The sequence below is a fragment of the Schistocerca americana genome, chromosome 3, assembly GCF_021461395.2.
Source record: "Schistocerca americana isolate TAMUIC-IGC-003095 chromosome 3, iqSchAmer2.1, whole genome shotgun sequence".
Taxonomy (NCBI): domain Eukaryota; kingdom Metazoa; phylum Arthropoda; class Insecta; order Orthoptera; family Acrididae; genus Schistocerca; species Schistocerca americana.
In genome coordinates, this window is record NC_060121.1 from 539,986,149 (window position 1) to 540,006,563 (window position 20,415).

The 20,415-nt window shown below is 48.2% G+C and overlaps 1 protein-coding gene across 3 annotated transcripts in view; it reads left to right on the plus strand.

The window, feature by feature from the left end:
- Window positions 1–20,415, plus strand: part of LOC124605344 (coiled-coil domain-containing protein 22 homolog) — a 231,796-nt gene that overhangs the window by 120,235 nt on the left and 91,146 nt on the right. For 2 of the 3 annotated variants that reach the window (XM_047136955.1, XM_047136956.1), the window contains exon 4: window positions 15,858–16,061. In XM_047136955.1, coding sequence (XP_046992911.1) covers window positions 15,858–16,061 — 204 coding nt within the window. The remainder of the gene's footprint in view (window positions 1–15,857; window positions 16,062–20,415) is intronic. The other variant, XM_047136957.1, reaches the window with a different exon arrangement.

Sequence of the window (20,415 nt, forward strand, 5' to 3'; positions counted from 1 at the left end):
CAGCTATTGTCCCATTACCCTCACCAACGTTCTGTGCAAATTGCTCAAACGTATGGTGGGGCGGCGTTTGTGTTGGGTCCTTGAGTCGCGCGGTCTCCTCGCTCCATCCCAGGGTGGCTTCCGTCGGAGGCAGTCTGCAGTGGACAATTTGGTGCGGCTGGAATCTGCTATCCGTACGGCCTTTGCCCGACGTCAGCATCTCGTTGCTGTCTTTTTTGATCTGCGGAAGGCGTATGACGCCACATGGAGGCATCACATCCTTGCTACGTTGCATGAGTGGGGTCTTCGTGGTCAGCTCTCGGCTTTTCTTCAAACCTTTTTATTGCGCCGCTCTTTCCGGGTGCAAGTGGGTGCCGCCTCTAGTTCATCTTATATACAGGAAAATGGGGTCCCGCAGGGCTCGGTGTTGAGCGTCTCCCTTTTTCTAGTGGCCATTAATGGTCTGGCTGCAGCCGTGGGGTCGTCGGTGTCTCCTTCTTTGTATGCCGACGACTTCTGCATCTCATTTAGCTCCACGACTACGGGAGTTGCCGAACGTAGGCTGCAAGTAGCTGTTCGCAAGGCACCATCATGGGCTCTGACTCGTGGTTTTCAGTTCTCTGCAGCCAAGACTCGAGTTATGCACTTCTGCAGGCGTCAGACGGTCCACCCTCATCCTGAACTTTACCTCGACGGCCACCTGCTTGACGTAGTGGACACTTGCCGCTTCTTAGGACTCGTCTTTGATGCCCGGCTCACATGGGTTCCTTATATTACTCAGCTGAAGCAAAAGTGCTGGCGGCACCTCAACGCCGTCCGCTGCCTGAGCCACGCATCTTGGGGTGCGGATCGCTGCACGCTGTTGCGATTATACAGAGCCCTTGTGCAGTCCAGGCTTGATTATGGGAGCCTGGCCTATGGGTCTGCATCACCCTCAGTGTTGAAGTTGTTAGACCCCATACACCACTGTGGGGTTCGGCTTGCAACTGGCACTTTTTGTACGAGCCCCGTGGATGGTCTCCTGGTGGAGGCCGGGGTTCCCCCGCTGCGGATTCGCCGCCATCGACTGCTCGTAAACCAGATCCTGCAGGCTTTAAGATGAGTGCATTTCAATTCAAGTAGAGAAACCTCCACCATTGTGATATCCCGCGATTCTCCAGTGACTCATGTTCGTGTTGCTGCTCGTAGTGTCGCCGAGCCGAAGAGCAGTGAGTGGAGTGCTGGGGGAAAGCAGATCTGATTAGCTTTCCTCGACTTTTTATTACTGTTTACTGCGTTCAGCTTGTTACACTTTGTTAAATTCAACCAGCGGTATTTTTCCTGCCTGGTGGCTGCTGATTCCCCAGTTACCTGCCCTGGGGGTTAGTGTGTGTAATGGCAGTGTACGTTTCCTCGCCTTGCCACTGCTGTCCGGTAAGGCCTGTAGTTTTGACAGCGTTCTTGATTGTAGGCCATTTGTGATTCTTCTACTGTGGTGATACTGATTCCTTTCTTGTTCCAGGCACTCTAAGCACAGTATTCTGGGGGTGTAGTGCAGTCTGCCGGTTCTGGCTTTGGCAAGTTGTTCCATTCTTGTATTTGGTTTATTGTACATCTGGTAGCTTCAGCAAGATTATCATTTGTCATTCTTTAGACTTCCACTAGTCTGAGTTACCACCTTGTGAAGTGAATGCAACTCTTGGCTGCCTATCTCATCACTCGTGAAAGTGTTTGTTGCCAGACCTTCTCAGAGGTCGATTCCTGGAGCACCACCTGTAACTGGTCCTTGTTTTATTATTGTATTATTTATTACCTTACCTTGTAACACCTACATTAAAGGTTATGTATGTCTAGTTAATAGTTCCAGTCGCCTTCTGGAATAAATCTAGCAGTGTAAGGGCTGTTTTCCAAGGTTACCATCATCTTATTTCACCCATTTGGTGGGCAGTTGCTTGTTTCTTTTAATTAACCTTTGCTTGTATTTGCTGTTTTAAAGCAGGTTTCTAAATTTTTTATATAATTGCCGTTCCAGGCATGTAAGGCATTCAGTCTGATTACAGTGGCTTGTCTTCTTCTTCTTCTTCTTTTTTTCTTTTCTTTTTGTTTTAATAAAAAAAACATTATCTGTATTTTATGGTGATTTGCTAAATTGTAACGCACTGAAAACCCTATTATTTACACATTTTTTTTATTCCTTCATTAATAATGTGTGGTATTTTTTATTTACTGTTTTAAAAATAAATGTGTGTACCTGTAAAAGGCAGCCAATAGTAACTGATTACTGCCCCGTCCATGATTCCCTTGACTATCAGGTCACTACTTGGTTGTCTAGTTTTTTTCTGTTTGGAGATAACCAGTGTCCCAAAATGTTGACATCAGTATACTGTTTACGTGGTGATTCTTTTTCATAATTCCTCCTGAAAGCACACTGCACTATTGTAACAGATAACTATCTCAGATGTTCCAACACACAAAACCTCTTTTCCTGCTTAGTCACCATTTTGTCAAGGCACTGCACTCATAATACCAGCTGGTGGGCACAATGCAAACTAGATGAGTTTACAGTTCAGTTCATGCATGTCATATTTGTACATATAACACTTTGGAAAATACAGAACTTTGAAAACAGTTGAGTCATTTATAGTAGCATTGTATTCTTCATTTGTTTATAAATCATTGTTTCACAGCTGGGCCCCCCCTGCGGGTTCGGGGGTTAGGATAGGCCCGCGGTATTCCTGCCTGTCGTAAGAGGCGACTAAAAGGAGTCTCAAATGTTTCGGCCTTATATGATGGTCCCCTCTCGGGTTTGACCTCCATCTTTCTACATTATTCTGAAGAGCGAGCCAATTGGTGAAGGGCGCCTTACATGGTGCACTGTATCCGTCGTGCATTGAGACCTTTAGCCGGCTTTTTCGTCGTTGCAATGGTGTCCCGCTCGTTTTCCATCTCTTGGGCGAGGATATGTCCCTGGGTGCGATTACCACGCTACACTCTGCAGTGTTGCTTTTAACTGCGACGACGACCTTGGACATTTTTGCACCTAAGATCCAGCACGGTAGCCAGTCCGTTGTGGTGGGGCCGCCATGTACCCTCTTGGTTGTAGCCCCCTGACAACACAGGGATCGTTCTATTGATGCCTGCACCGTTAACTCCCCACATATGCCAAGGAGTAGATGCCCATCTCCCTGGGGCATCGGGACTCCAAGCAATGGCCGTCCTGCCAGGTGGCTATTGCTGCGGCTGGGTGGTGCCCGTGGGGAGGGCCCTTGGTCGGAGTAGGTGGCATCAGGGTGGATGACACGCAATGAAGCGTGGCACATCTTCTCTTGCTGGTGGCCAGCCACCAGCAGTCTCTAAGTGTTCGCGGGGCCCATTTTAAAGGTAACGTTTATGACCCCAAATCGTTCCCCTCCCTCGCCACACCATGGGAGGAACGAAAGGCATTGAATGAAAGTGAGACGTATTCGCCCAGATATCTTGTCTGTACCAGAGCTGATGGGGAATCTTTTATATCCGTGAAGCCTCAGTTCTTTGTAGAGCATTTAGAGGACAGGTTTGGGGAGGTGGAGGGCTTGTCCAAGATGCGGTCCGGATCGGTGTTGATAAAAACGACATCCTCCGCCCAGTTGCGGGTCTTGCTCGCTTGTACTAAGCTGGGGGATGTCTCCGTCACTATCACGCCCAATAAAAGTCTGAGTATGGTCCAGGGCATTATCTTCCACAGGGATCTCCTTTTACAGTCCGATGACGAGCTGCGCGCCAACTTGAATTGCCGAGGTGTCCATTTCGTCCGGCGCGTCCACCGGGGTCCGAGGGATCGTCAAGTTGCCACCGGTGCCTTCATCTTGGCCTTTGAGGGTGACACGTTACCTGAGAAGGTCAAGGTGATGGTGTACCGTTGTGATGTCAAGCCATATATCCCTCCCCCGATGCGGTACTTAAAGTGTTGGAAGTTCGGCCATATGTCTTCACGCTGTGCTTCCGACCTCGTCTGTCGCGATTGCAGTCGACCAACCCATCCTGATCATCCCTGTGCCCCATCTCCAATCTGTGTGAACTGTGGTGCGCACCATCCGCCTTGCTCGCCAGACTGGCCGATTCTGCAGAAGGAGCTGAAGATCATGGAAATCAAGACTTTCAACCGCCTGACGTACACTGAGGCGAAGCGGAAATATGATCGGCTTCATTCAGTGCGCATGACGGCTTCTTATGTCGCAACTGTCACTCCTGCTACAGTTCCATCCGCTCCAGTCAGCTCTCAGAGTCGAAGTCCCACACCTGCCCCCTTGATGGTGGGGGGCACTAAACTCACTGTTGCTCCTGCTCCATCTACTTCAGGAGCAACACCCCCCCAACCATCGGGGACATCAGTTCCCCCTTCCCAGCCGGAGAAGCGTAAGACATCTTCGGCTACTCTCGCATGGAAGGGGTCCCTTGGGGACCTCCATTCACAAGTTCCGACCAGCGGCACAGCCGACACCCGCAAGTATCTGAAACAACCACCAGTTGCTGGTCGTAGGGGGTCACGGTCGTCTTCAGTCCCTGAGACTGACCCGGTGCTGCCCTCCCAGCCAGAACCACCTAAGGCACAGCGCGCAAAGCAGACCAAGAAAAAGGCTCCCAAGCATACTGACATTGCGGTGGCACCTGTCCTACCGCAACCTTCTCACTCTGCGTCCGAAGATGAGGTGGAGATTCTGGCGTCCGCAGAGGACCTGGATCTCGCCAGTCCCTCGGACGCAATGGATGGCTGTTGTACAGGTGGTGACTCAGTAGCAGCAGGGGCCCCAGTGGCGTAATCTGCTTCCCCAGTCCCTTCACGCCTTTCCCATCCATGGCCAATACCATCCTCCAGTGGAACTGCAGCGGTTTCTTCCACCATCTAGCTGAGCTCCGCCAACTTATCAGCCTTCATCCTTTCCTTTGCATTGCTCTGCAGGAAACTTGGTTTCCAGCAATGCGAACCCCCGCCCTCCGTGGCTATCGGGGTTATTATAGGAACCGAGCAGCTTATGAAAGGGTGTCTGGTGGCGTCTGCCTCTATGTTCTTAACTCTCTTCACAGCGAGTCTGTCCCTCTACAAACAGCTTTAGAGGCTGTCGCTGTTAGGGTGTGGACGCCGCGGGCTATTACCGTCTGCAGTCTTTACCTTCCACCGGATGGTGATGTCGCGCTGCCTGTCCTGACTGCAGTGATAACCCAATTGCCGCCACCTTTCTTGTTGCTGGGCGATTTCAATGCCCACAACCCTCTATGGGGTGGGACTGTCTCTGATGACCGCGGTCATACCGTGGAGCATTTGTTGGCTCAGCTCGACCTTAGCCTCTTGAACACCGGTGCTCCCACGCATTTCAGTGTGGCCCACGGCTCATTCTCGGCCATCGATCTCTCTCTTTGCAGCCCCGGATTTGTCCCATGCCTCCACTGGAGAGTGCATCCTGACCTGTGTGGTAGTGACCATTTTCCCATCTATTTGTCACTTCCCCAGTGTCATTCTTCTGGGCGCCTGCCCCGCTGGGCTCTCCACAGGGCTGACTGGCCGGCTTTTACTTCTGCTGCAACCATTGAGTCTCCCCCACAGAGTGACATTGACGAGGTGGTCCGTGTCTTAACCACGTCAATCATTTCGGTGGCCGAGGCTGCCATCCACCGCTCTTCTGGACTCCCTCGGAGGAAGGCTGTCCCCTGGTGGTCGCTGGAGATTGCTGAAGCTATTCGCGATTGTAGGCGGGCTCTCCAGCGTCATAGGCGGCACCCGTCTCTGGAGACCCTCATCGCCTTTAAGAGGCTCCGTGCCTTGGCCCGTCGCCTTATTGCACGGCGTAAGCAGGAGTCTGGGAGAGGTATGTCTCATCCTTGGGCTCCCGTGTCTCCCCCTCGCTCGTGTGGTCCCGGATCCGGCGGATTTATGGATACCAGACCCCTATGGGTGTCCCTGGGATCTCCTTGGACGGTGCTGTCTGCACGGACGCTGCCGCCATTGCTGAACACCTTGCTGCGCACTTTGCTCAGAGCTCTGCGACTGCACCTTATCCTCCCGCCTTTCGCTGTCTAAAGGAGCGAGCCGAGCAGACGCCGTTATCATTCCACACGCGTCGTTCTGAAAAATACAATGCTCCTTTCAGCGAGAGGGAATTCCTCGCTGCCCTCGCCGACTGCCCTGATTCGGCACCAGGACCAGACTGCATCCATGCACAGATGCTGAAGCATCTCTCCAGGGACTGCCAGAGACACATCCTCACCATCTTTAACCGCATTTGGAGTGAGGGCGTGTTCCCGTTGCAATTGCGAGAGGGTCTTATTGTCCCCATCTTGAAGCCCGGTGCGGATTCGCTGGCGGTGGACAGCTATTGTCCCATTACCCTCACCAACGTTCTGTGCAAATTGCTCAAACGTATGGTGGAGCGGCGTTTGTGTTGGGTCCTTGAGTCGCGCGGTCTCCTCGCTCCATCCCAGGGTGGCTTCCGTCGGAGGCAGTCTGCAGTGGACAATTTGGTGCGGCTGGAATCTGCTATCCGTACGGCCTTTGCCCGACGTCAGCATCTCGTTGCTGTCTTTTTTGATCTGCGGAAGGCGTATGACGCCACATGGAGGCATCACATCCTTGCTACGTTGCATGAGTGGGGTCTTCGTGGTCAGCTCTCGGCTTTTCTTCAAACCTTTTTATTGCGCCGCTCTTTCCGGGTGCAAGTGGGTGCCGCCTCTAGTTCATCTTATATACAGGAAAATGGGGTCCCGCAGGGCTCGGTGTTGAGCGTCTCCCTTTTTCTAGTGGCCATTAATGGTCTGGCTGCAGCCGTGGGGTCGTCGGTGTCTCCTTCTTTGTATGCCGACGACTTCTGCATCTCATTTAGCTCCACGACTACGGGAGTTGCCGAACGTAGGCTGCAAGTAGCTGTTCGCAAGGCACCATCATGGGCTCTGACTCGTGGTTTTCAGTTCTCTGCAGCCAAGACTCGAGTTATGCACTTCTGCAGGCGTCAGACGGTCCACCCTCATCCTGAACTTTACCTCGACGGCCACCTGCTTGACGTAGTGGACACTTGCCGCTTCTTAGGACTCGTCTTTGATGCCCGGCTCACATGGGTTCCTTATATTACTCAGCTGAAGCAAAAGTGCTGGCGGCACCTCAACGCCGTCCGCTGCCTGAGCCACGCATCTTGGGGTGCGGATCGCTGCACGCTGTTGCGATTATACAGAGCCCTTGTGCAGTCCAGGCTTGATTATGGGAGCCTGGCCTATGGGTCTGCATCACCCTCAGTGTTGAAGTTGTTAGACCCCATACACCACTGTGGGGTTCGGCTTGCAACTGGCACTTTTTGTACGAGCCCCGTGGATGGTCTCCTGGTGGAGGCCGGGGTTCCCCCGCTGCGGATTCGCCGCCATCGACTGCTCGTAAACCAGATCCTGCAGGCTTTAAGATGAGTGCATTTCAATTCAAGTAGAGAAACCTCCACCATTGTGATATCCCGCGATTCTCCAGTGACTCATGTTCGTGTTGCTGCTCGTAGTGTCGCCGAGCCGAAGAGCAGTGAGTGGAGTGCTGGGGGAAAGCAGATCTGATTAGCTTTCCTCGACTTTTTATTACTGTTTACTGCGTTCAGCTTGTTACACTTTGTTAAATTCAACCAGCGGTATTTTTCCTGCCTGGTGGCTGCTGATTCCCCAGTTACCTGCCCTGGGGGTTAGTGTGTGTAATGGCAGTGTACGTTTCCTCGCCTTGCCACTGCTGTCCGGTAAGGCCTGTAGTTTTGACAGCGTTCTTGATTGTAGGCCATTTGTGATTCTTCTACTGTGGTGATACTGATTCCTTTCTTGTTCCAGGCACTCTAAGCACAGTATTCTGGGGGTGTAGTGCAGTCTGCCGGTTCTGGCTTTGGCAAGTTGTTCCATTCTTGTATTTGGTTTATTGTACATCTGGTAGCTTCAGCAAGATTATCATTTGTCATTCTTTAGACTTCCACTAGTCTGAGTTACCACCTTGTGAAGTGAATGCAACTCTTGGCTGCCTATCTCATCGCTCGTGAAAGTGTTTGTTGCCAGACCTTCTCAGAGGTCGATTCCTGGAGCACCACCTGTAACTGGTCCTTGTTTTATTATTGTATTATTTATTACCTTACCTTGTAACACCTACATTAAAGGTTATGTATGTCTAGTTAATAGTTCCAGTCGCCTTCTGGAATAAATCTAGCAGTGTAAGGGCTGTTTTCCAAGGTTACCATCATCTTATTTCACCCATTTGGTGGGCAGTTGCTTGTTTCTTTTAATTAACCTTTGCTTGTATTTGCTGTTTTAAAGCAGGTTTCTAAATTTTTTATATAATTGCCGTTCCAGGCATGTAAGGCATTCAGTCTGATTACAGTGGCTTGTCTTCTTCTTCTTCTTCTTTTTTTCTTTTCTTTTTGTTTTAATAAAAAAAACATTATCTGTATTTTATGGTGATTTGCTAAATTGTAACGCACTGAAAACCCTATTATTTACACATTTTTTTTATTCCTTCATTAATAATGTGTGGTATTTTTTATTTACTGTTTTAAAAATAAATGTGTGTACCTGTAAAAGGCAGCCAATAGTAACTGATTACGGCCCCATCCATGATTGTAACTGAATACTGCCTTCCCTTGACTATCAGGTCACAACTTGGTTGTCTAGTTTTTTTCTGTTTGGAGATAACCAGTGTCCCAAAATATTGACATCAGTATACTGTTTACGTGGTGGTTCTTTTTCATAATTCCTCCTGAAAGCACACTGCATTATTGTAACAGATAACTATCTCAGATGTTCCAACACACAAAACCTCTTTTCCTGCTTAGTCACCATTTTGTCAAGGCACTGCACTCATAATACCAGCTGGTGGGCACAATGCAAACTAGATGAGTTTACAGTTCAGTTCATGCATGTCATATTTGTACATATAACACTTTGGAAAATACAGAACTTTGAAAACAGTTGAGTCATTTATAGTAGCATTGTATTCTTCATTTGTTTATAAATCATTGTTTCACAGCTGGGCCCCCCCTGCGGGTTCGGGGGTTAGGATAGGCCCGCGGTATTCCTGCCTGTCGTAAGAGGCGACTAAAAGGAGTCTCAAATGTTTCGGCCTTATATGATGGTCCCCTCTCGGGTTTGACCTCCATCTTTCTACATTATTCTGAAGAGCGAGCCAATTGGTGAAGGGCGCCTTACATGGTGCACTGTATCCGTCGTGCATTGAGACCTTTAGCCGGGTTTTTCGTCGTTGCAATGGTGTCCCGCTCGTTTTCCATCTCTTGGGCGAGGATATGTCCCTGGGTGCGATTACCACGCTACACTCTGCAGTGTTGCTTTTAACTGCGACGACGACCTTGGACATTTTTGCACCTAAGATCCAGCACGGTAGCCAGTCCGTTGTGGTGGGGCCGCCATGTACCCTCTTGGTTGTAGCCCCCTGACAACACAGGGATCGTTCTACTGATGCCTGCGCCGTTAACTCCCCACGTATGCCAAGGAGTAGATGCCCATCTCCCTGGGGCATCGGGACTCCAAGCAATGTCCGTCCTGCCAGGTGGCTATTGCTGCGGCTGGGTGGTGCCCGTGGGGAGGGCCCTTGGTCGGAGTAGGTGGCATCAGGGTGGATGACACGCAATGAAGCGTGGCACATCTTCTCTTGCTGGTGGCCAGCCACCAGCAGTCTCTAAGTGTTCGAGGGCCCATTTTAAAGGTAACGTTTATGACCCCAAATCGTTCCCCTCCCTCGCCACACCATGGGAGGAACGAAAGGCATTGAATGAAAGTGAGACGTATTCGCCCAGATATCTTGTCTGTACCAGAGCTGATGGGGAATCTTTTATATCCGTGAAGCCTCAGTTCTTTGTAGAGCATTTAGAGGACAGGTTTGGGGAGGTGGAGGGCTTGTCCAAGATGCGGTCCGGATCGGTGTTGATAAAAACGACATCCTCCGCCCAGTTGCGGGTCTTGCTCGCTTGTACTAAGCTGGGGGATGTCTCCGTCACTATCACGCCCAATAAAAGTCTGAGTATGGTCCAGGGCATTATCTTCCACAGGGATCTCCTTTTACAGTCCGATGACGAGCTGCGCGCCAACTTGAATTGCCGAGGTGTCCATTTCGTCCGGCGCGTCCACCGGGGTCCGAGGGATCGTCAAGTTGCCACCGGTGCCTTCATCTTGGCCTTTGAGGGTGACACGTTACCTGAGAAGGTCAAGGTGATGGTGTACCGTTGTGATGTCAAGCCATATATCCCTCCCCCGATGCGGTACTTAAAGTGTTGGAAGTTCGGCCATATGTCTTCACGCTGTGCTTCCGACCTCGTCTGTCGCGATTGCAGTCGACCAACCCATCCTGATCATCCCTGTGCCCCATCTCCAATCTGTGTGAACTGTGGTGCGCACCATCCGCCTTGCTCGCCAGACTGGCCGATTCTGCAGAAGGAGCTGAAGATCATGGAAATCAAGACTTTCAACCGCCTGACGTACACTGAGGCGAAGCGGAAATATGATCGGCTTCATTCAGTGCGCATGACGGCTTCTTATGTCGCAACTGTCACTCCTGCTACTGTTCCATCCGCTCCAGTCAGCTCTCAGAGTCGAAGTCCCACACCTGCCCCCTTGATGGTGGGGGGCACTAAACTCACTGTTGCTCCTGCTCCATCTACTTCAGGAGCAACACCCCCCCAACCATCGGGGACATCAGTTCCCCCTTCCCAGCCGGAGAAGCGTAAGACATCTTCGGCTACTCTCGCATGGAAGGGGTCCCTTGGGGACCTCCATTCACAAGTTCCGACCAGCGGCACAGCCGACACCCGCAAGTATCTGAAACAACCACCAGTTGCTGGTCGTAGGGGGTCACGGTCGTCTTCAGTCCCTGAGACTGACCCGGTGCTGCCCTCCCAGCCAGAACCACCTAAGGCACAGCGCGCAAAGCAGACCAAGAAAAAGGCTCCCAAGCATACTGACATTGCGGTGGCACCTGTCCTACCGCAACCTTCTCACTCTGCGTCCGAAGATGAGGTGGAGATTCTGGCGTCCGCAGAGGACCTGGATCTCGCCAGTCCCTCGGGACGCAATGGATGGCTGTTGTACAGGTGGTGACTCAGTAGCAGCAGGGGCCCCAGTGGCGTAATCTGCTTCCCCAGTCCCTTCACGCCTTTCCCATCCATGGCCAATACCATCCTCCAGTGGAACTGCAGCGGTTTCTTCCACCATCTAGCTGAGCTCCGCCAACTTATCAGCCTTCATCCTTTCCTTTGCATTGCTCTGCAGGAAACTTGGTTTCCAGCAATGCGAACCCCCGCCCTCCGTGGCTATCGGGGTTATTATAGGAACCGAGCAGCTTATGAAAGGGTGTCTGGTGGCGTCTGCCTCTATGTTCTTAACTCTCTTCACAGCGAGTCTGTCCCTCTACAAACAGCTTTAGAGGCTGTCGCTGTTAGGGTGTGGACGCCGCGGGCTATTACCGTCTGCAGTCTTTACCTTCCACCGGATGGTGATGTCGCGCTGCCTGTCCTGACTGCAGTGATAACCCAATTGCCGCCACCTTTCTTGTTGCTGGGCGATTTCAATGCCCACAACCCTCTATGGGGTGGGACTGTCTCTGATGACCGCGGTCATACCGTGGAGCATTTGTTGGCTCAGCTCGACCTTAGCCTCTTGAACACCGGTGCTCCCACGCATTTCAGTGTGGCCCACGGCTCATTCTCGGCCATCGATCTCTCTCTTTGCAGCCTCCACTGGAGAGTGCATCCTGACCTGTGTGGTAGTGACCATTTTCCCATCTATTTGTCACTTCCCCAGTGTCATTCTTCTGGTCGCCTGCCCCGTTGGGCTCTCCACAGGGCTGACTGGCCGGCTTTTACTTCTGCTGCAACCATTGAGTCTCCCCCACAGAGTGACATTGACGAGGTGGTCCGTGTCTTAACCACGTCAATCATTTCGGTGGCCGAGGCTGCCATCCCCCACTCTTCTGGACTCCCTCGGAGGAAGGCTGTCCCCTGGTGGTCGCTGGAGATTGCTGAGGCTATTCGCGACCGTAGGCGGGCTCTCCAGCGTCATAGGCGGCACCCGTCTCTGGAGACCCTCATCGCCTTTAAGAGGCTCCGTGCCTTGGCCCATCGCCTTATCGCACGGCGTAAGCAGGAGTGCTGGGAGAGGTATGTCTCATCCTTGGGCTCCCGTGTCTCCCCCTCGCTCGTGTGGTCCCGGATCCAGCAGATTTATGGATACCAGACCCCTATGGGTGTCCCTGGGATCTCCTTGGACGGTGCTGTCTGTACGGACGCTGCCGCCATTGCTGAACACCTTGCTGCGCACTTTGCTCAGAGCTCTGCGACTGCACCTTATCCCCCCGCCTTTCGCTCTCTAAAGGAGCGAGCCGAGCAGACGCCGTTATCATTCCACACGCGTCGTTCTGAAAAATGCAACGCTCCTTTCAGCGAGAGGGAATTCCTTGCTGCCCTCGCCGACTGCCCTGATTCGGCACCAGGACCAGACTGCATCCACGCACAGATGCTGAAGCATCTCTCCAGGGACTGCCAGACACACATCCTCACAATCTTTAACCGCATTTGGAGCGAGGGCGTGTTCCCGTTGCAATGGCGAGAGGGTCTTATTGTCCCCATCTTGAAGCCCGGTGCGGATCCGCTGGCGGTGGACAGCTATTGTCCCATTACCCTCACCAACGTTCTGTGCAAATTGCTCGAACGTATGGTGGGACGGCGTTTGTGTTGGGTCCTTGAGTCGCGCGGTCTCCTCGCTCCATCCCAGGGTGGCTTCCGTCGGAGGCAGTCTGCAGTGGACAATTTGGTGCGGCTGGAATCTGCTATCCGTACGGCCTTTGCCCGACGTCAGCATCTCGTTGCTGTCTTTTTTGATCTGCGGAAGGCGTATGACGCCACATGGAGGCATCACATCCTTGCTACGTTGCATGAGTGGGGTCTTCGTGGTCAGCTCTCGGCTTTTCTTCAAACCTTTTTATTGCGCCGCTCTTTCCGGGTGCAAGTGGGTGCCGCCTCTAGTTCATCTTATATACAGGAAAATGGGGTCCCGCAGGGCTCGGTGTTGAGCGTCTCCCTTTTTCTAGTGGCCATTAATGGTCTGGCTGCAGCCGTGGGGTCGTCGGTGTCTCCTTCTTTGTATGCCGACGACTTCTGCATGTCATTTAGCTCCACGACTACGGGAGTTGCCGAACGCAGGCTGCAAGTAGCTGTTCGCAAGGCACCATCATGGGCTCTGACTCGTGGTTTTCAGTTCTCTGCAGCCAAGACTCGAGTTATGCACTTCTGCAGGCGTCAGACGGTCCACCCTCATCCTGAACTTTACCTCGACGGCCACCTGCTTGACGTGGTGGACACTTGCCGCTTCTTAGGAGTCGTCTTTGATGCCCGGCTCACATGGGTTCCTTATATTACTCAGCTGAAGCAAAAGTGCTGGCGGCACCTCAACGCCGTCCGCTGCCTGAGCCACACATCTTGGGGTGCGGATCGCTGCACGCTGTTGCGATTATACAGAGCCCTTGTGCAGTCCAGGCTTGATTATGGGAGCCTGGCCTATGGGTCTGCATCACCCTCAGTGTTGAAGTTGTTAGACCCCATACACCACTGTGGGGTTCGGCTTGCAACTGGCACTTTTTGTACGAGCCCCGTGGATAGTCTCCTGATGGAGGCCGGGGTTCCCCCGCTGCGGATTCGCCGCCATCGACTGCTCGCCGACTGTGCTGTCCACGTGCATTGCTCGCTGGGACATCCCAATCGCCGTCTGCTTTTCCCTGTCATGGTCCTCCATCTGCCCGAACGGCGACCTAGGTCTGGGCTTTCCACAGCTGTCCGCGTCCAGTGCCTGCTGTCGGAACTGGGGTCATTCCCTCTTCTGCCTCCCTTCCGGGTCCGTGCACCTACGCCTCCCTGGTATTTGCCCCGACCGTCCGTCCGTCTGGACTTGGCACAGTGACCCAAGGACTCGGTTCTGCCTGTGGCTCTCCGTCGCCGTTTTCTTGCGCTCCTCGCCTCCTTTTCGGGCTGTGAGACTGCCTACGCTGATGGTTCCCTGGTTGGGTCGCACTGCCTACGCTTTTGCTCACGCTGCCCATGTTGAACAGCGCTCCTTGCCGGCTGGCTGCAGTATTTTTACTGCAGAGCTGGTGGCCATATTGCGCGCTCTTGAGCATATGCATTCCTGCTCAGGTATGTCCATCGTCATCTGCAGTGACTCCCTGAGCAGCCTCCAGGCCATCGACCGCTGCTATACCTCTTCTCCTCTATTCGGGAGTCTGTTTCCGCCTTTACCCGCTCTGGTCGTTCGGTAGTCTTTATTTGGACGCCAGGTCACGTTGGCATCCCGGGGAACGAACGTGTCGACAGGCTGGCCAAAGGGGCGATCGACGCCCCAGTTTTGGAAATCGGCCTCACGGCTCGCGATCAGCAGCTGGTGTTGCGCCGTAAGGTGCTTGGGATGTGGACTGCTGAGTGGCGTGGCATGACATCCCCGAATAAACTGCGGGCTGTCAAGGAGACGACCGATGTGTGGCGCTCCTCCCTGCGGGCTTCTCGCAGGGGCTCTGTCATGCTGTGTCGGCTGCGCATAGGCCATACCTATGTGACGCACGGTTATCTTTTGCGTCAGGAGGATCCCCCCCTGTGTCGGTGTGGGTTCCGGCTGACGGTCGCCCACATTTTGCTGGAGTGTCCCCGACTGCGCACCCTCCGGCAGTCTTTTAATCTCCTGGGCACTTTGTCTTTGGTTTTATGTGACGATGCCTCCATGGCTGACAACGTTTTACATTTTATCCATGGCAGTCCTTTTTATAGTTGTATTTAGTGAGGTCCTGCACATTTCCCTTTCTGTGTCTCGTGTCCTCGCGTCTCTCAATATTTGTTGCTTTTTTGGTGTGTCGTCGGATGGTTGACTCTTTCCCTTTTTTTTGTTCTCATGGTCAGTCAACCAGTCTTCGGCCATCTTCTTTTCTTCTGTTTCTTTCTGTCTGGTGTTTATCTGTACTCTTCTTGTCTTTAGTGTTTGTTGCTGCATTTGTGTTCTTTTAGTGCCTGGGGGGGAGTCCCTCCCCCCTTTGGTTTTTACCTGCTCCGCCGATTTTAGGCTCGCCTGTTTTTGGAATGGGGGACTGATGACCTTCGCTGTTTAGTCCCCCTTAAACATCCCAACAACCACCACCACCACAACTGGGTATAATTTTAACATCAACGAAGTGCACTTCAACTGCAGCCAACTTATAACTAGTTAGTGACTAATTGCTTTGTCCTAACACTGGATCTTATGTAGATTTACGACAGTAAATGATGCATACATTATTGTTATAATTAGCATTACATGAAATTGATTATTGGCAAAGCCTGCACAAAATTATTTAGATGTGGTAACACACTAGCCAAATAATAAAAATGTATTTATGATAATTTTTTTGTAAAACACAGAGTTTTTCTATGCTAAAATTCATAAGATAAATCTCATAAAAATGTAAGTCTGAAGAGCAAATAAAATACTGCTTGTTCACATCAGTACCATATCCTTTGCTTTGCTTAATTTTAAATGTGTAGCAGTCTTGGAGGTTAAACACACTATTCTGACAAAGCTACAAGTGTATTGAGTGTAATAGTGATCTCTTGAAGACATGATTAAACTTTTGGAATTTTAACATTTTTAGTCAGTAAAGAAATTTCCTCAGAAGTAACATTTCTCATGAGGGTGTAGTAAAATTTTCTTTTGTATAATTTTGAAACAGTGGTACCTTTGCACTTCATGACAGTAGGTAAGCATTTTTGCTATCCGTTTTTGACTAGTTTCTTGTTGTTCTTGAAGTTGTCAGTCTGAAGACTGGTTTAGTAAGTGACTTTATGATAATTTCTAACATAAAGTGTTAATATATTTTTGTAACAAATATTCTGTGTTAGTAGGTGGTGCAGAACTCTTGGAACAGCAGGTAGCTGAGGAGGTAAGAAGACAGTTATGTGCTCCATGGCTTCCAAGCTATTGTCGACAGGAAGGACTTCGTTGGCGAAATGATGGTTCCTGGAGTCGTGAAGGGTGTAGGCATTGCAAACCCTTCTTATCAAATGGCTTTCTTCATATTCCTGATGCTAATAACCAGTCAGAAGGTTTGTAATATCAGCTATCTAATTTTTTACTTGAAAACTGTAATGAGGTAATTTCTAGTGTACTTATAAAGTGAACAGGGTGTAGAAAAGTGTAAGTGATTGTAAGTAACAGTCTTCCCACATGAAATGGTGTGCGAGAGGGGGGGAGGGGGGGAGATAGTTTTTGGTCAGCAGCTCTTCATACTCATTAAAAAATGTGTGTGTGTGTGTGTGTGTGTGTGTGTGTGTGTGAGTGTGTGTGTGTGTGTGTGTGTGTGTGTGTGTGTGTGTGTGTGTGTGTGTTTTTGGGCTCTGAAAATGTTTTGTGACTGAACCAATAACTTCACTAAAGATCTGTTGCTTTGATGTTGTTCGTGAGCACTTTCACCTTATTAAATAGTTATGGTCACCTTCTTGTGGTTTCCTAGTGCAGTGGACCTGCTATGCAGTGCTGCTACTTGTGCTGTGGCACTTCTCCACCATCTGTAGAAGGTTGAGGGGTGTAAGAGAGCTCACAGCTAAGCCAACTCGCTACAAAATGCTGTCACTGCCTTTTTAGACAACTCCGCTGTACTTGGCCATTCTTGTAATCAACATTTACAGCAATAGGTGACAAATCTCTTCTTACTCAGAACATCATCTGAGGTGAACCTCGGAACTGAACCAAAGAGAATGAGATTTCTTATCAACTTCTTTTAACTGTGTGTGGGTGTTGTCATTGTAGGAAAAGGTGCCTGCTCTGTGCCTTTTAACACATGGCTAAACTGTCACACTAAAGTGTAAATGCCACCTCATAGCAGGTGGACACCCTTAAAAATAGCATTGTGTCTTGCTGATGTTCATTGCTCATGCTTTTCCCCATCATCTCTGCAAAAACCAAAATTTTACAGAAACATCGTTCATCTGATTGCGAATAAGAGATGGAACAACTTGTTACACCACAGATCCTTGCACTAAGATGAATGATGTCATGTAAAATAACTTACTTAAATAATTACAAACTTTTTTATAATCTCCATCTTTTGATAAATTATTTTTGTTACTAAAATTAGTGTCTCGTAAGACTGAATTCAGTGTTATTTCTACACACAGCAGAGTATATTATGATCTTACATCTAAAGTCAATCATTTTAAGTTTGTGATTACTAGGTTTAACAACAGTCCCATTTACCTTCTAATTATGTCTTTAGCACTTATGTTTCTTCAGTTAAAGGATAGAGTTTTTACTAAGTTCGTTTCTCTATCCTGTCTCATTTTCATAAACTACCAGAGCCATCCAACTACTTTGTAATTACATTGTTAGATTTTCGTAAATGAAGAAGATCCATAAAAGATTCGTTCTATTTGGCCTGGCTCAGCATTTATTTAATTACTCTTGCACAAAGATAATCAACTGCATGCTGTTCTCAAATCATTGTAAATAACAAGACCAGGTTTTCAAATTTATTGAGATAGACAGTGTTTAAGTCTTTATTTACCACACAGAGTTACATGCTGGTACTTCATCTACACTACTTTCCATGATGTGGTATCTTGGATTTACTGTAAGTCATGTAAGCAAGAGAAAATTTAAAGAAATTTTCGTTGCTTAGGTAAGTCCATTTGCTTTTGACTGCTCCTAGGTTCCTACCTTTGTAAGAACCGCACCCACACCTTATCCTACGGGCAGATTATGTGTACATATATTATTGTCTTTGTGATGCAAATGTCCATTTTTTTACCCCTGTACATAAAAGAAACAGTACAGGTCATTCCTTCTATGGAGTCACATGCCCTGCACATAGACCGTTCCTCTTTCAGGTCTGCGTACCCTTTACTCTCCAGTATGTTGCTAATATTTTACTGGTTGTTCCTTCTGTGGATTCAACAAACGAAAGACTACACATACCTTCTCTGGCTTCAATTATCATTTTGCTCTGTCATACCTACATAACATTGAGTCCACCCTATATTAAAAATTTGACACTGTATGCACATTTTATGAACCTCATTTCTATCATTTTCAATGACAAAGTTTCTCCGTATTCCAGTGACTTTACCAGGCTATTTCAAATGGACATTTCCCGACTCCTTCATAACATTCTCTTCCTCGTTATCAAAGGCTATTCACCACTGGTTTATTTATTGTTACTAGAGTATTATATTTATATTTTTGGATCATTGAAGCGGTCATGTTATACTTTGATGGAGCCTAGGTGAGCAAATGCTAGCTACAAGAAAGAGTGGAACTTAGTCATTTTCATGCTCTTTTACATTGAAACCCCATATATTTGTAATACAGTAGCTTCTCACTTTCTGCTGAGAATACTTTTACATTTGCTGTTAATCTCTGTTTTATCTTTTCTTTATTATTACAATATATATGAAACCATTACTTCATAGCTCTTCAGTTTTCCGTTTTACATTGAAAGACATATTCATAATTATTTGTGTTTTTATTATAGTCACACATCCCTTCATACCACTAGTAGATTATAATGAGAGATCATTAAAGTTAACAAGTCGTTGGGTCTCTCCTATCCTACATAATGTGAATACCATTTATCATGACCTCGGCAAAGCAGTTAGTGTTCTGTGCTATTTCATTTTCACGTGTTTGTTAGTACACAACCTTCTATTTTAAGGCTAATGTTAGCACCCTTTACCCCCATGCAATTGATGTCACTAACATTCATATTTCACCATAATATAAATGATTTCCTTGTTTACTATGTGTCATAAAAAAATTGTCTGTGTGAACTATCTGTATATACTTGGTGCTTTAAAGTATTAGATCTTTGTCACCTGTATTTCTGTACTTCCTTGCTGACAGTGCATAATTGACATGTCAGATTATCTAACCCTCCCTATAAAGGATGTATGAAACCCAACCATTTTTCATAATAGTGAAAGAAAGGTAGAAAATACCATAAACAAAATATACAAAGGCGCAGTTGTTTAACTCAAAGTTCATAATTGTTATTGAAAAGTGGATATTCTTTATGCATGAATAACATGCCTTCCCCATTACTTTCATTCTGCAAGATAGTACAGCAAGACAGATGTAAATTATAGACAGTGGAATAGTTGGACAGGAAGAAATTGCTCCATGGACAACTAAATATGAAGCAATGAAGCAATTAATTTGGAACCTGGTGGTTATCAATCTACCTAATCTGCAAAGTTGGCATATTCTCCTGAAGGTTTAAATTTCTTTAGTACACCAATGTTGTATAAAATCCGTTTTCTTGACCAGTCTCTCGATTTTGTAAATATATTGCAAGATCATGTAGCATAGATTATATTATGTACCACTAAAATACTTTCAGTTAATTACAATGCTCATTTAATATCTGTCCTTGTTGTGGGGGTCCTACAGCTGTTGCCGCATGATACATCCCTGTTGCCAAATGCCTGTCCCGCCATTCTTCCTCGTGCTCCTCCATTCCTCTTCTCTCTTCGTTCCTTAGTCACCTTTCCATTGTCTTTCTCCTCTCCTTCCAGGCCATCTGTCTTCGGCTCTTCTGCTGATATGCCCAAACCATCCTAGCTGTCTTTTTTCTGTTTTATCCATAATACTATAATGAATTTATTTCCATTTCTTATGTGGTCAAGACAGGAAATTCCAAAGACTCTTCTCAAGTGGTCCATTTCTAAAGCTTTAAGTCTTTTTTAATTCCTTTCTGTAATTCCCAGTAATCACTCCTGTAGGTTGTTGTTGATTCCATGTTGGATTTTTATGAATGAATTCTAAACTTTAAACTCAGTTTTGAGGACCAGAGTGCAGGGTTTAATTTTTGGATAGCTGCACTCGGACCAAATTGAGGAGCAAATCTCTAAGGTCATGGAACATGTCAGTACATGAAATTACAACATAAAAGTAATAACAGATAAAAATAAAATGTTCATGAACACAGAAAAAAGTCAGGCCATAAGTTTAATTACACACAGTCAACAGTGTAACATAAGAATCAGCTTAATTTTTCAAGGAACTCCTCAACAGAATAGAATGAGTGACCTATGAGGAAACTCTTCAGTTTCGATTTCCAAGCATGTGAATTACTGCTAAGATTTTTGAGTTCTTGTGGCAGCTTATTGAAAATGGATGCAGTAGTATACTGCACACCTTTCTGCACAAGACTTAAGGAAGTCAGATCCCAAGTACTAACTGAGCGAAAGCTGCTTATTCTTGGGAATAAGCTGATATTGTTAACAAGAAACAACAATAATGAATATATATATTGAGAGGCCAATGTCAAAATACCCAGACTAGTGGCCGACAAGAGGTTCGCAAACTTACCTCACTTATTGCCTATACCTCCCATTTCTGAGCCAAAAATATCCTTTTTGAATCAGAAGAGTTACCCCAAAATATAATACCATACAACACAAGTGA